Here is a 14,083-nt window from a genome sequence, read left to right as displayed (position 1 = left end):
TGTTTCAAAAGAAATGGAGAGGGGGCAGGGGGAAGTGGGGGAGATAAAAGAGGTGGGGGAGTGGCATTGCTAATGAGGGATAGTATCACAGCTGCAGAAAGGGAGGTTGTCAAGGAGGGTTTGTCTATAAAGTCAGTATGGATGGAAATCAGAAACAGGAAAGTATCAGGATTGGGAATTTTCTAAGATTCCCCCAATAGCAACAGAGACACAAAGGAGCAGATTAGGAGGCAGACTTTGGATAGGTGTGGAAGTAATAGGGTCATTGTCAGGGGTGACTTTAACTTGCCTAATATCAGTTAGAACTCCCTTAGTTCAAATAGTTTGGATGGAGCAGTTTTTGTCAGGTATGTCCAAGAAGGGTTCCTGACTTAATATGTAGCTAGGCTGACTAGAGGGGAGGCCATATTGGATTTGGTGCTTGGCAATGAACCATGTTAGGTGACAGATCTCTCTTGGCTACAGGGGAACTTCAATTATACGAATGTAATGGGCGGGCCTTATTTCATTTGGATAATTGATTATTCGGTTAATTGATTAAATGCCTTTTTCCTGGAGCTCGGAGGTTTTAAAGTCTGCTCGCCGTTCAGGAGACTGCAGAAGCACACAGCACCCCCAACCCCATCCAACACTGCCACCCCCGCCTCCTAACCCCATGCAACAATTGCCCTTACCCCCAACCCTATCCAACACCACCCCCTGCCACCAAAACCGCCCCCCGCCTCCTAACCCCGTGCAACACTGCCACCTGCCCCCAAAACTGCCCCCAACTCCATCTAACACCACCCCCAACCCTGTCCAACACCGCCTCCAACCCTGTCCAACACTGCCCCCCACCCCCCAACCCCGTGCAACATCACCCTCCCAACCCCAACACCATCCAACACTGCCCCATCCCCAAAACCGTCCCCGCCCCCAACCCCATCCAACACCGCTCCCGTCCCCAAAACCACGCCCCAGCCCCTAACCCAGTCCAACACTGCCCCCAAAATCATCGCCAACACCTAACACCGTCCGACACCACTCCCCATCCCCAATCCCATCCAACACTGTCTCCCCACCCCCCTAACCCAGTCCAACACCTCCCTCCACCCCCCCAGGTTCGTCCAATACCTACCCCACACCAAACCCACCTCCAACACCTCCCCACCCCCCACCCCCCCAAGCCCGTCCAGGGCTTTAGACAGTCACAAGGTAGCCAGCAAGGAACTGAAGAATGGACATAGGAGAGTTAGAAGGGGCATGAAAAAACTTTGGCTGGTAAGATTAAGGAAAACCCTGAGGCATTCTACACTTATATAAGGAACTGGAGGATGGCCAGATTGAGGACAGGGCTGATCAGGTATAGTGGAGGGAACTTGTGTCTGAGGTTGGAGGAGATAGGGGAGGTCCTTAATGAATACTTTGCTTCAGTATTTACTACTGAGAGGGACCTTGATGTTTCTGAGGACAACATGAAACAGACTGACTTGAACAGGTTGATGTTAAGAAGGAGGATGTGATGAAAATTTTGAAAAAAGTAAGGATAGATAAATCCCCTCGGCCAGATGGGATATAGGAGAAAGTGAGGACTGCAAATGCTGGAGATCAGAGCTGAAAATGTGTTGCTGGAAAAATACAGCGGTCAGGCAGCATCCAAGGAACAGGAGAATCGATGTTTCAGGCATGAGCCCTTCTTCAGGAAGGGCTCAGGCCCGAAACGTCAAATCTCCTGCTCCTTGGATGCTGCCTGACCTGCTGTGCTTTTCCAGCAACACATTTTCAGCCCAGATGGGATATACCCAAGGTTACTACGGGAAGCAACAGAAGTGATTGCACCATCTTTGGTGATGATCTTTGCATCCTCACTGCCCACTGGAGTAGTGCCACATGTTTGGAGGGTGGCAAATGTTATTCCCTTGTTCAAGAAAGCTAACAGGGATAATCCTGGGAATTACAGACCAGTCAATCTTACGTCTGTGGTGGGCAAAATACTGGAGAGGATTCTGAGAGACAGGATTTATGATTATTTGGAAAACCAGAGTTTGATTAAAGATAGTCAACAGGGCTTAGTGAGGGGTAGGTCATGAATTCTTTGAGGATGTGACAAAACACACTGATGAAGGTAGAGCAATGGATGTGGTGAACATGGATTTTAGCAAGGTGTTTGATAAGGGTGCCCATGATAGGCTCATTCAGAAAGTAAGGAGGCAGGGAGGTCTGGAAGTCTGGATACAGAATTGGCTGGCCCACAGAAGACAGGTGGTGGTAGATGGAATGTATTCAGCCTGGAGCTCGGTGACCAGTGGTGTTCTGCAGGGATCGGTTCTATAACCTCTGCTCTTTATGAATTTTGTAAATGACTTGGATGAGGAACTGGAAGAGTGGGTTAGTAAGTTTGCTGATGACACAAAGGTTGGTGGAGTGGTAAATAGTGTGGAGGGCTATTGTAGGTTGCAACAGGACATTGACAGGGTGCAGAGCTGGGCTCATAAGTAGCAGATGGAAAAGTGCAAAGTGATTCACTTTGGAAGGTCGAACTTGAATGCAAATTACAGGGTTAAAGGCAGGATTCTTGGAAGTGTGGAGGAACAGAGGGATCTTGGAGTCCATATCCATAGATCCCTCAAAATTGCCACCCAAGTTGATAGGGGTATTAAGAAGGCATATGATGTGTTGATTTTCATTAGCAGGGGCATTGAGTTTAAAAGCCTTGATGTTATGCTGCAGCTCTTTACAGCACTGGTTAGACCATACATGGAATATTGTGTTCAGCTGTGGTCACCTCATTATAGGAGGATGTGGAAGCTTTAGAGAGGGCGCAGAGGAGATTTACCAGGACTCTGCCTGAACTGGAGGGCATGTTTTATGAAGAAAGGTTGAGGGAGCTAGGGCTTTTCTCATTGGTGCGAAGGAGGATGAGAGGTGACTTGATAGAAGTGTACAAGGTGATGAGAGGCATAGATAGATTGGATAGCCAGAGATCTTTTTCCAGGGCAGAAATGTCTATCACGAGTGGGCATAGTTTTAAGGTAATTGGAGGAAGGTTTTGCGAAGATGTCAGAGGTAGTTTCTTTCCATAGAGAGTGGTGGGTACATGGAATACAATGCCAGCAGTAGTAGTAGAGTCAGATACATTAGGGATATTTAAGCGACTCTTGGTTGGCACTTGGAAGATAGTACAATGAAGGGTTGATCTGATCTCAGAGTAGGATAAAAAGCTGGAACAACATTGAAGGACAAAAGGGCCTGTATTATGCTGTAGTATTCTATGTTCTAAAGGGATTAATATAAATGTATGGCTGTAAATGTCGCTAATAAATATCAGGGACAATGTAATGGTGATACTTATCACAACAAAATTATATTACGCATTTTTGATGGGCCTGTTCAAATAAACGCAAGCTTTAGCACCATTTTCAATGTATTGATATGATACTTGGTTTCCTTGAACTAGAATGTTGCATTCTCAGCACAGACTTTGTCAACCTGGGGTTGTAAAGGTAGTGGTGAGCCACATTCTTGTATTGCTACAGTTGTTATAGTTTGAGTACATACAGTGATGTTAGGGAGACAGTTGAAAGATTGGAGATAAATTTCCAAGTCAAGGTGGTGTGTGACCTGAAGTGGACATTGTTGGTGCTGGTACCCCCATGGATTAACTGTCCTTATTCTTCAGGAGGTAACAGGTTAGAAGCAGTTGTCAAAGAGCTTTGGCAAAATGCTGCAGTGCATCCTGAGATGGTATTCACTGCTGCCACTGTGTCAGTAGTGGACAGAATGAATGTTGAAGCTGGAGCATGGGGTGCCAGTCAAGTGGACTGCTTTGCCCATATGTCCTGACTTAACTCTTCAGTCCATGTGTGCAAATAGAGTCTAATGTGGGAAAATATGAATTTGTTCATTTTGGAAGGGCGAACAAAAGAACAGAATATTATTTAAATAGAGAAAAACTGCAGCAGGGTGCAACACAAAGGGTCCTGGGGATACATGTGCACAAAAGCTAGCAGACACAGCAATGTATCAGGAAGATTAATGGAATGTTGGCCTTCATTTCAATGGGGTTGGAGTATAAGAGTGAACAAAGGTAAGTCCTACTGCAACTGTACAAAGTGCTGGGGAGACCACATCTTTAGTATTGTGAGAAGTATTGGTCCCCTTATTCAAGGAAAGATATCAATTCATTGGAGGCAGTTCGGCAAAGGTTAACAGGATGATCCCTGGTATGGAAGGGCTATTTTATGAGCAATGGCTAAACAGGTTGAGAATCTTACACTAAAACAGGCAATCATCACACACTCTTGGTGGAGACAAAGTCTTGCCTTCACATTGAGAATATCTTCCATTGTAGTATGTGGCACTATTACAGTGTTAAATGGGACAGACTTCGAATAGACCTGGCAACTCAAGACTGGGCATCCATGAGAAGCTGTGAGCCATCAACAGCAGCAGAATTTTACTCCAGCACAATCTGTAACCTCATGGCCAGGCATATCCCCCACTAAATCATGACCATCAAGCCACGGGGTCAACCCTAGTTCAATGGAAAGTGCAGGAGGATATGCCAGGAGAAGCACCAGGCATACCTGAAGACGAGGTGACAATCTGGTGAAGCCATCAAACAGGACTGCTAGTATGTGGAACAACATACACAGCAAGTGATAGATAGAGCTAAGCGATCCCACAAGCAATAGATCAGATCTAAGCTCTGCAGTCCTGCCACATCCAGTCATCAATGGTGGTGGACAATTTAACAACTCACTGGAGGAGGAGGCTCCATAAGTACCCCTATCCTCAATGATAGAAGAGCCCAGCATATCAGTGCAAAACATAGGGCTGAAACACTTGCAGCAATCTTCAGGCAGAAGTACCAAATGGATAATCCATCTCAACCTCCTCTAATGGTGTCCAGCATCACAGATACCAGTCTCCAGCCAATTCAATTCACTCCACGTGATAGCAAGAAATGTTTGGAGATACTGGATACTGAAAAGGCCATGGCCTTTGACAAGATTTCAGCAATGGTTCTGAAGACTTGCACGCCAAAACTCCTTGCTCCCCTAGCCAAGCAATTCCAGAGGTGAGGGGAAAGTGACAGCCCTTGACATCAAGACTGCATTTGACAAAGTGTGGAATCAAGGAGACCTACCAAAACTGCAATCAATGGGTATCAGGGAGAAAACTATCTGATGGTCAGAGTCATACCTGACACATAGGAAGATGGTTGTGGTTATTAGAGGTCAGTCGGCAGCACGGTGGTACAGTGGTTAGCACTGCTGCCTCAACAGCACCAGAGATCCAGGTTCAATTCCCACCTCAGGCAACTGTCTGTGTGGAGTTTGCACATTCCCCCTGTGTCTGCATGGGTTTCCTCCGGGTGCTCTGGTTTCCTCTCGCAGTCCAAAAATGTGCAGGTTAGGTGAATTGGCCATGCTAAATTGCCCATAGTGTTGGGTGAGGGGGTAAATGTAGAGGAATGGGTCTGGGTGGGTTGCTCTTCAGAGGGTCATTGTGGATTTGTTGGGCAGAAGGGCCTGTTTCCACACTGTAAGTAATCTAATCTAATCCAGCCATTTTAGCTCCAGGACATCTCTGCAGGAATTCCTCAAGGTAGTGTCCCAGGCCCAACCATCTTTAGTTGCTTCATCAATGACCTTCCCTTCATCATAATGTCCTAAGTGGGGACTTTCACCAATGATTGCACAATGTCCAGCATCATTTGTGACTCCTTAGACATCAAAGCAGTCCATGGTCAAATACAAAAAGATCTGGACAATATCCAGGCTTGGGCTGACAAGTGGCAAATAACATTTGTGCCACACAAATGCCAGGCTATGACCATCACCAATAAGAGAAAATCTAACCACCACCCCTTGACATTCAGTGGTGTTAGCATCACTGAATCCTCCACAATCAACATCCTGGGAGTTATAACTGATCAAAAACTCAACTGGACTCCCCACATAAATACAGTGGCTACAAGAGCTGGTCAGAGGCTAGGAATACTGTGACAAGTAATTCATGGCCTGACTCCCCGAAGCCTGTCCACCATCTACAAGGCACAAGTCAGGTGTGTAATAGAATACGCCCCACTTGCCTGGATGGGTGCAGCCCCAACAACACTCAAAAAACCTGACACTATTCAGGACAAAGCAGGCTCTTGATTGGCACTGCATCCACAAGCATCCACTCCCTCCACCACCAACGCCCAGTAGCAGGAATGTGTACTATTCACAACATTAAAAATCACACCAGGTGATTGTCCTGATGAATGAGTGTCGCTCCGAAAGCTAGTGTGCTTCCAATTAAACCTGTTGGACTATAACCTGGTGTTGTGTGATTTTTAACTTTGTACACCCCAGTCCAACACTGGCATCTCCAAATCATATTCACAAGATGCACTGCAAAAATTCAACAAAGGTCCTCAGACAGCACCTTTCAAACTCACAACCACTTCCATCTAGAAAGACAAGAGCAGCAGCTATTTGAGAACAATTCTACCTTCAAATTCCCCTCCAAACCACTCACCATCTTGACTTGGAAATATATCACCATTCCTTCACTGTCACTGGATGAAAATCCTGGAATGCCTTCCCTCATGGCATTGTGAGTCAACCCACAGCAGGTGAACTGCAGCGGTTCAAGGAGACAGCTCACCACCACTTTCTCAAGGGCAACTAGGGATGGGCAATAAATGCTGGCCCAGCCAGTGATGTCCACATCCCACAAAATGAATAAATAACAAAAAAGAATTCTACTCACTGGAGCTTAGAAAAATGAGAAATTATATCATTGAAACATTTAGGATTCTTAAGGGGCCTGACAGGGTATGTTTCCCCTCATAGGAGAGTCCAAAGCCAGACAGCATAGAGTAAAGGGGCACCAATTTAACACTGAGATGAGGAAGAATTTCTTCCCTCAGAGAACTGAGTCTCTTTAAAACTCCTTGCCACTGAGAACCAAGGTGGGGAGAGTTCTTGTATATATTTAAGGATAAGATAGATTCTTGATCAGTCTGGGAATCAAGGGTTATGGGTACAGGGTGGAAAGTAGGTATGAGGAATGTCAGATTAGCCATGATCCCAATGAATGGTGGATCAGGGTCAGGGGTCCAAATGGCCTACTCCTGTTCCTATTTGTTATGGATGTGTGTTTGGACTAAGGTTGAAATGAGGTACGACTCTTGCAGACCCCAAGATGAACCTGAACGAATGGGTTCTTATTGTGCAAATACATTTGATAGCACAGTTGACAACACGATATACTCCTGACGCACAAAAATTGTTCCTTTTTACATGTTTTTCACTCATGATGTTTTAACAAAGTTATCTTGTCCATCCTATTTGTGAATAAATGTGAGTGTGGGTTGGGATCTTAAAGGGATATAGTATGCATATTGGTAATTAATAATTTATTTTTGCCACTTGTTAGAAGTCAAGTTTGTTATACAGCATAAATTTCTTTTTTCTTGTTCATTGATCAAACCTTTACCTTAGATAGTGGTCAAGCAAACTAATCATCCTAGTTATTAAGTTGATAAAGTGCACTCCTCTCATCACGGTTGAGATTTAATTCATTGAAAAGTAGATCAGAAGGATTCAAGAGAAGTGACAATGGGGTAAGCTTCACTTGGATTTATGGATAAATCAGCAGATAATGCCACGAAGGGACATGAAGGAGGAAATGGGTAAGAAAAAAGATGAACTTGAAATGTAAACCATAAGCTGAGAATTGCACTCATAGTTGGACTGTTCACTCCTTACTTACCAGACCCTGGAGCTCCACATTTTGACACAAAGTTCTGATTCAGGATTCTTCTGAAACTCATTTAGGGAAACGTCTAGCTCAGCACATGATCAGTGCTGGAAGCCAAACTAATCTCCTTTTTACAGAAGTAATTGTAGTATTCCAGGGTTAAAAGGTTCAAATCATCTGTGATAACGAGAATTAAAAGTATAAGGTGAATGAGCGTCGAAGTTTGGTGCCATGTGAGTAAGGGAAAAGGTTGCCCTGAGAATGAGATGGTGTAGTAGCAAATGGGTGAGGGGATGGTGTGCCACATGGATCAATGTAGGGGGTTGACTGGGAGATAGGTGTATGAGGGTGTAGGGTGGCAGATGGGTTGGTGAGAAGGTGTTGAGATGATCGGTTACATGTCAGGTATCCTATTGAGGTAGGTAACTCTTACATTAGGTATTCTGTATCTGAGGGATTTAGTTTAAGTGATTACGGGGTCAGTTTTATCGCTAGCCAGAAGTTACAGCAGGTTTTAGTTCTTTAAATCTTTCCTGGCTGACTGCTAAGATAAGCAATTCAGAACATGGCAATGTCCCCATGTCAGAGTTGGTGAGTTTTTCAGAGGGTTTCAAATGTCAGGTAACTGCCTTACAGAAGTTTCAACCTCTAATGAATAGTTATTGTGTAGCAGTATGTTGGGGATCCCCTACTACATCTGTCATGGTAGGTCTGGTCTCCAACTCTCTGCAGGCTAGAAGACCTTGCCCTTATTTCAGTCAGCACTGATGACTCGTTTTGTTTTTCTCTAAATTCCTCTCAAGAATGGTAATTTGTCCACAATACGCATGTGAAACTTTGTGATGCCATAGCGTCTCAATGTCATCTGCTTGATTTTGCTCAGATTTCGTGACAAGGGAGTGTCACTAAAGAATAAGATGAATTTGGGGGTAACCAATATCCAAAAGTATAGTTTTAAGAGATGAAAAATAGAGATATTTTTAAACTGAGAAACTGATTGATGAAATGAGATTCATAGTTTGCTTCATAGATTTAGGAAAAAGAATTCTTTGGAAAGATTTCTGAGAACATAGAGAAATCAATCCCGATTCATGCTTTGTTCATTGATATTCCAGGAGCTCAACAGCTAATACAACAGAATTCATCCAGGACACATTTTTATTGCAATTATCCAAGCTAACTTTAAAAGGCAATGTCAATTCCAAAATTTCACGTGTATTAATGACATGGAGTATTATTGTTTGGAAACAGTAAAATGGCCTGAGGTGCTGTTCTCAGATAGAATTAAACCATTGCAATTCGAGTTTAACCTTCCCTCATTATGCTTTAAGATTTGTACCGACTGAGTCTAAAAGGTCAAAAACAAACAGAACTTACATGTTCAGATAAATTCGAACTCTTTGAATCAACATCATACCTGAAAAGAATAATAAAATTAAGAATTTACTATTCCATAAGCCATAAAAGCTAAGTTTGACAGATTAAAATAAAGCTGAAACCCATTTTCATATTATAAATAATCATGGAAACTCAATGTTGGTGCTTTATAGCGATATATTAAATCTAACCCAAGTTTTTCTGCACTTATGCAATTCAGTTCTAAATTATGTTTTTAAAAAGTCAATGCTGTAATATGGCAGTATTAGTCAAAATAACTTTAATATAAATAATTCAGAACTGTGTTTCACTATCAATATTGCCATTTTCAGTCAAGTTGATGATTAAAATTTTCATTATCGCGCCAATTTTCTTCAAATCACATTTTTCTTTTATCCTTGTTGGTACATACTAGGGGTCTGGCTGCCATATTAACTTCAGCCAGGAGGCCATTAGTGAAATCTGAGACTTGACAATGCATACCAATATCCTTTATTCTTCATCATCTGACTGTGATCAACCAAGGGGAATTCCACGCCTGGCTGACTTACTTTTCCAAACACTGATTCCATTGGTCCATGGTGACGCTTGGTTCCCACCCCATTATCTGGCTTGCCTCTCAAATATAACATAATTTTGGGTGGGAGACAAAGGAGAACAATTAAACCTCAGAGATTTGGGACTTAAAACATCGAAGGTTATCCTCCTGCACTGTATCCTACCCGCTCTGAAACATGCTAGACTTAAAATTGGGGCTTATTGACCTTTCAGATGCAAAATCTAGTAAACCCACTAGTAGACTAGTCAGCTATGATCACTACATTTGTTACATTCTTGTTGGTAAATAGAGCATGTTTAAGGGTTTCTTTCAAAAACAGTGAGATTGAAGTAATACACTCGCTGTCCATTCAGGAGAAAAAATGCTGTATGTCTGTCTGTATATATAACATTAACAAATACTAATCATAGGACTAAGTTACTTTAACATTCATAAAGACAAAAATAATTAATGCAATATCAAAGCTTTGATTAAAATTAATAAAATATAGAGTTATCCACAGCAGAAGCAATTGTGAATTGCCATCCATAAAAGCAGAAGCCAGTAAAATTACACAGGAAAACCATTTCAGTTTACATGCACAATTGTCAATTGGAGAAAGCAGTAAAGATATTTTAATCAGATTTTTTTCTGTAAATAATCATTCATAGGAGAAGTTAGTTTTTTACATATAATATTTAGGTACTTTAGACTCTGGACAAATACGGCACACTTACTACAATTGAGAAATGTTTTTAAGTTGTTTCTGATTTCAGTTGTTTTATGGATTCACAAATTATCCTATTTCGATACATAACATACAGATCCACTATGAACACTAACTATGCTAATTGATTTATTCTTCCTTATCCAAGTTATTTCTTTTTCCCCACACTGCACAAAAACATACACCGCTTTTTGAATAGCAGTAGTATAAAATGTTGGTGCATATTACAGCAGATGCTGGAATCTGTACTGAAGATAAATACTGGAGATCACAGTGGGTCAGACAGCATCCGTGGGCAGTGAGCAAGCTAACGTTTTGACTCTAGATGGCTTATCAAAGCTGAGAAGAGTCATCTAAACTCAAATTATTACCTTGCTCTCTCCCTCTCTCCATGGGATTGTGATCTCCAGCATCTGTTGCTTTCAGTAGTGCATTTAATGAAGCTCATAAATTATTTTTAACAGGGCTCAGTTATTCAAAGTAATAATAAGTAAGAGTGTAAAGTTAAAAACAAAACTATATTCATTATGGACTAGTCCAAACAAAACTACCATCCGTGGTCAGGTTTCCATTCCTCCAGCTGTGTCAGAAAGACTTTAGAAATGGTGGATAAAAGCAAATTACTACGGATGCTGGAATTTGAAACCAAAAGAGAAAATGCTGGAAAATCTCAGCAAGTCTGGCAGCATCTGTAAGGAGAGAAAAGGGCTGAGGTTACGAGTCTAACAGACCCTTTGTCAAAGGGTCTCTTTGGGTTTAGAAATGGTGAACAGGATGCAATTCTGGATTCCCATCCCAATTCTAATCTCCAACTATTTCTGTTGGCATGGGATAAAAATTAAAGTAGCAAGCTTATATACACTACTCCTAAATTCTCCAATTCCATTGTGGAGATGGGCATTTCAAAACCATCACAATTTTAATGGAAATTAGCAAAGAGTTTTGCAAGAGACTTGGTTCACAGTCCCTCAAAGAATAAATAGTAAGGATTCTTTGGCAGGTAGGTTTAAAAGGTGTTTGGATAGTGTAAAATAAAATCATTTTTAAACTGCCCAACTACTTATTTGACATTGAGTACTTCTCTCATAAAGCAATAAGCCATTAAATTGACCAGCATCTTGTAGTAATTCAGATGCTAAGAGGTTTTTGTCTTAATGGATAAGATCCTTTCTACTCCACAGTGATATTAATGTGTGTAGGGGGCCCTGTGGTTTGATTTTCACATTGATTTAATGGCTTGGCATCCTCTGAGCATCTGATGCACTCTTCCAGTATCCACAAGGTACAGGTCTCATGAGCCACATAACAGCATTGACAAATCTTTAAAATGCTCAATAAATTAAACAAGAAATTCAGCATTTGACATTCGCTTTGATATTAAAAAACTGGCCCCTCTTGACAATTTTATGAGATTGTGATTAAATATAGCCAGTTTAAATCCCACTGAAGAAACAACTCATCCACTTATCTCCTTTTAAATTTGTCCAAAAGTAATCAATTTTTCAATAGCACTCAGGCAGAATGCAAAACCGAAATTGCACAGGTTGCTGGGATAAATTAAAATAGCTGTCATGAGTCATCTATTAACCTTTGAATGGGTAATCCCACTGCACACGCCTATCTCTCAGGTTCTAGGACATGGGTTTTAAATGCTCATGGTAACATGTGTTATGTTTGTTCTATTTTGTGTAAACCTATAAAATTGGAGCCATCTGTCCATCGTGAGAGGGTTTGTCCCTTTCCCATTTTTGTGTGATAATACAGGATGAGGTTTCTCAGTTGCAACTATCAGGTATCACTGCTGTTTAATATTAACAAAATCACTTTTCATAAATGGTAGATTTTTTATAAACTTGTATTTAGATTGTATTCAGCATCATTATTATATATCAAATTATTTTCAAATGAAAACTTGGATCCGAGAAAGTTGTACATCATGATTAGATTAGATTAGATTAGATTAGATTAGATTACTTACAGTGTGGAAACAGGCCCTTCGGCCCAACAAGTCCACACTGACTCTCCGAAGAGCAACCCACCCAGACCCATTCATTTTCCCCTTCACCTAACACGACAGGCTATCAAATTAATTTAAAATTGTGTTATAGTTAGAGATTGAAATCCTTATTTGTAAGATGGCAAGGAAAATTTGTTTACATATTTTTAAGGAAAAATTTTCCGGTCTGTTCTAAAATAAGGAAAATATAATCAGTTCCAGGCACTTTGCGGCAATAATCACCAACTCAGATTCAAACTGGCACTGAGGTTTTCGGGTTTCTGTGTATAATTGTGCTTTGTCAACAACAAGCCAGAAACATTTTGATTTTTCACCTAAGTGGACTGGAAATCCTCCACTATAACCCATGAAGCAGCACCCTTGTAAGTATTCCAGGTTGTGAGCATTCGACTACAGGATCAACTTACAATTCTTCCATAATTGGCATCATAGTTTGTCTTCAAGAGTTGGATTCCTCTCTAGCTTGCAACAATCAAACATGCATTCAGTTCTCTAGGCTTATCATGACAAGAACACAATACGCCACCAACATGACCAACTAATTTGATTATAAAATCCATCATTCTATTTGCTTTATTATTGGCTTGGCATTGCTTAGTCATGGTGAATGGCTAAATAATTTACAATATTTCACAGTTTTTGGCTGAATCTTGAAATTAACTTGGTTTCTAACACTTGTTTCTGCTCTGTTGTATACTATCATTGGTAAACAGTGTAGAGCTCTCTTTGTAATATCTAGGTCAAATACTCTCTCTAACTTGGTATTATTTGTGAATTAACTATCTTGTATTGAAACTCTAATTTTATGTTGCTAAACAACGTTGGAAAAGCTAAACAAAATCCCAACAGAGAGAATTGAGAAAGCCATTCAACATCTCCCCCGTTGTTATATCATTCTTTTTACAACTGTCTTCTATTCAAGTCAGATCACCAAAGCCTGTTCAAAGAGGTACATTTTAAGCAATGTTGCAATGAAAGAAAGCAATGTAGAAAAGCAGGAAGGTAGAGCCTAAGTAACCGAAGGAGTAGTAACCATGAATTGTGTGATTACAATCAGGGATGCTGATGAAGGCAGAATTAGAAACAAAACATAGATATTTTGGAGGGTGATGGGGCTTGAGGAAATTGGGAGAGTCAAGAGATTTGAAAATAATGAATACTTTCAAATGAAGTTGTTGCCTGACATGACGTGGCCCAATTTAAGAGACAAGACAGCAGAGCTTTGGGTGACCTCATGTTTAATAGGATAGAATGTGAAAGATCACCAGAAGTGCATGGGACGTGAAGTCTAAAGGTAGGAAAGGCATGAAGGAGGGTTTCAATAGTAAATGAGCTGAGAAAGAAAGAAAGATATTGCAGAGGTGGAAATGGGCAGTCTTACTGATGACGTAAATATGAGGTTGGAATTTCAGGTCAGGATAAATGTGATATGAAAGTTGCAAGCAAGCTGATTTAATCTCAGACTGTTGCCAATGAAGATGATGGAGTCAGTACCCAGGAAACGGAGTTTGGAGAAGGAACAACAGATCAGCAAAGACAATGACTTGAATTTTCGTGCAGATGGAGAGATTCCCATCTGATCAAAAATAGCAGTGCAGGCAACAATCCAAAGGTCCTGCCTCTGAACCTGGCGGTTATTGCAATGCCAGCTCACAACAGGAGATAAGCTGCTGCTCATGATGAAGTTTGC

At 41.3% G+C, this 14,083-nt stretch overlaps 1 protein-coding gene across 2 annotated transcripts in view; it reads right to left on the bottom strand.

Moving 5' to 3' along the window:
* The window catches only part of LOC132826766 (copine-8), a 359,716-nt gene that overhangs the window by 218,593 nt on the left and 127,040 nt on the right, over nucleotides 1–14,083 (bottom strand). For both annotated transcript variants that reach the window (XM_060842950.1, XM_060842949.1), the window contains exon 5: nucleotides 9,112–9,151. In XM_060842950.1, coding sequence (XP_060698933.1) covers nucleotides 9,112–9,151 — 40 coding nt within the window. The remainder of the gene's footprint in view (nucleotides 1–9,111; nucleotides 9,152–14,083) is intronic.

This window comes from Hemiscyllium ocellatum, chromosome 23, assembly GCF_020745735.1.
Source record: "Hemiscyllium ocellatum isolate sHemOce1 chromosome 23, sHemOce1.pat.X.cur, whole genome shotgun sequence".
Taxonomy (NCBI): Eukaryota; Metazoa; Chordata; class Chondrichthyes; order Orectolobiformes; family Hemiscylliidae; genus Hemiscyllium; species Hemiscyllium ocellatum.
This window is presented reverse-complemented; position numbering and strand designations above follow the sequence as displayed.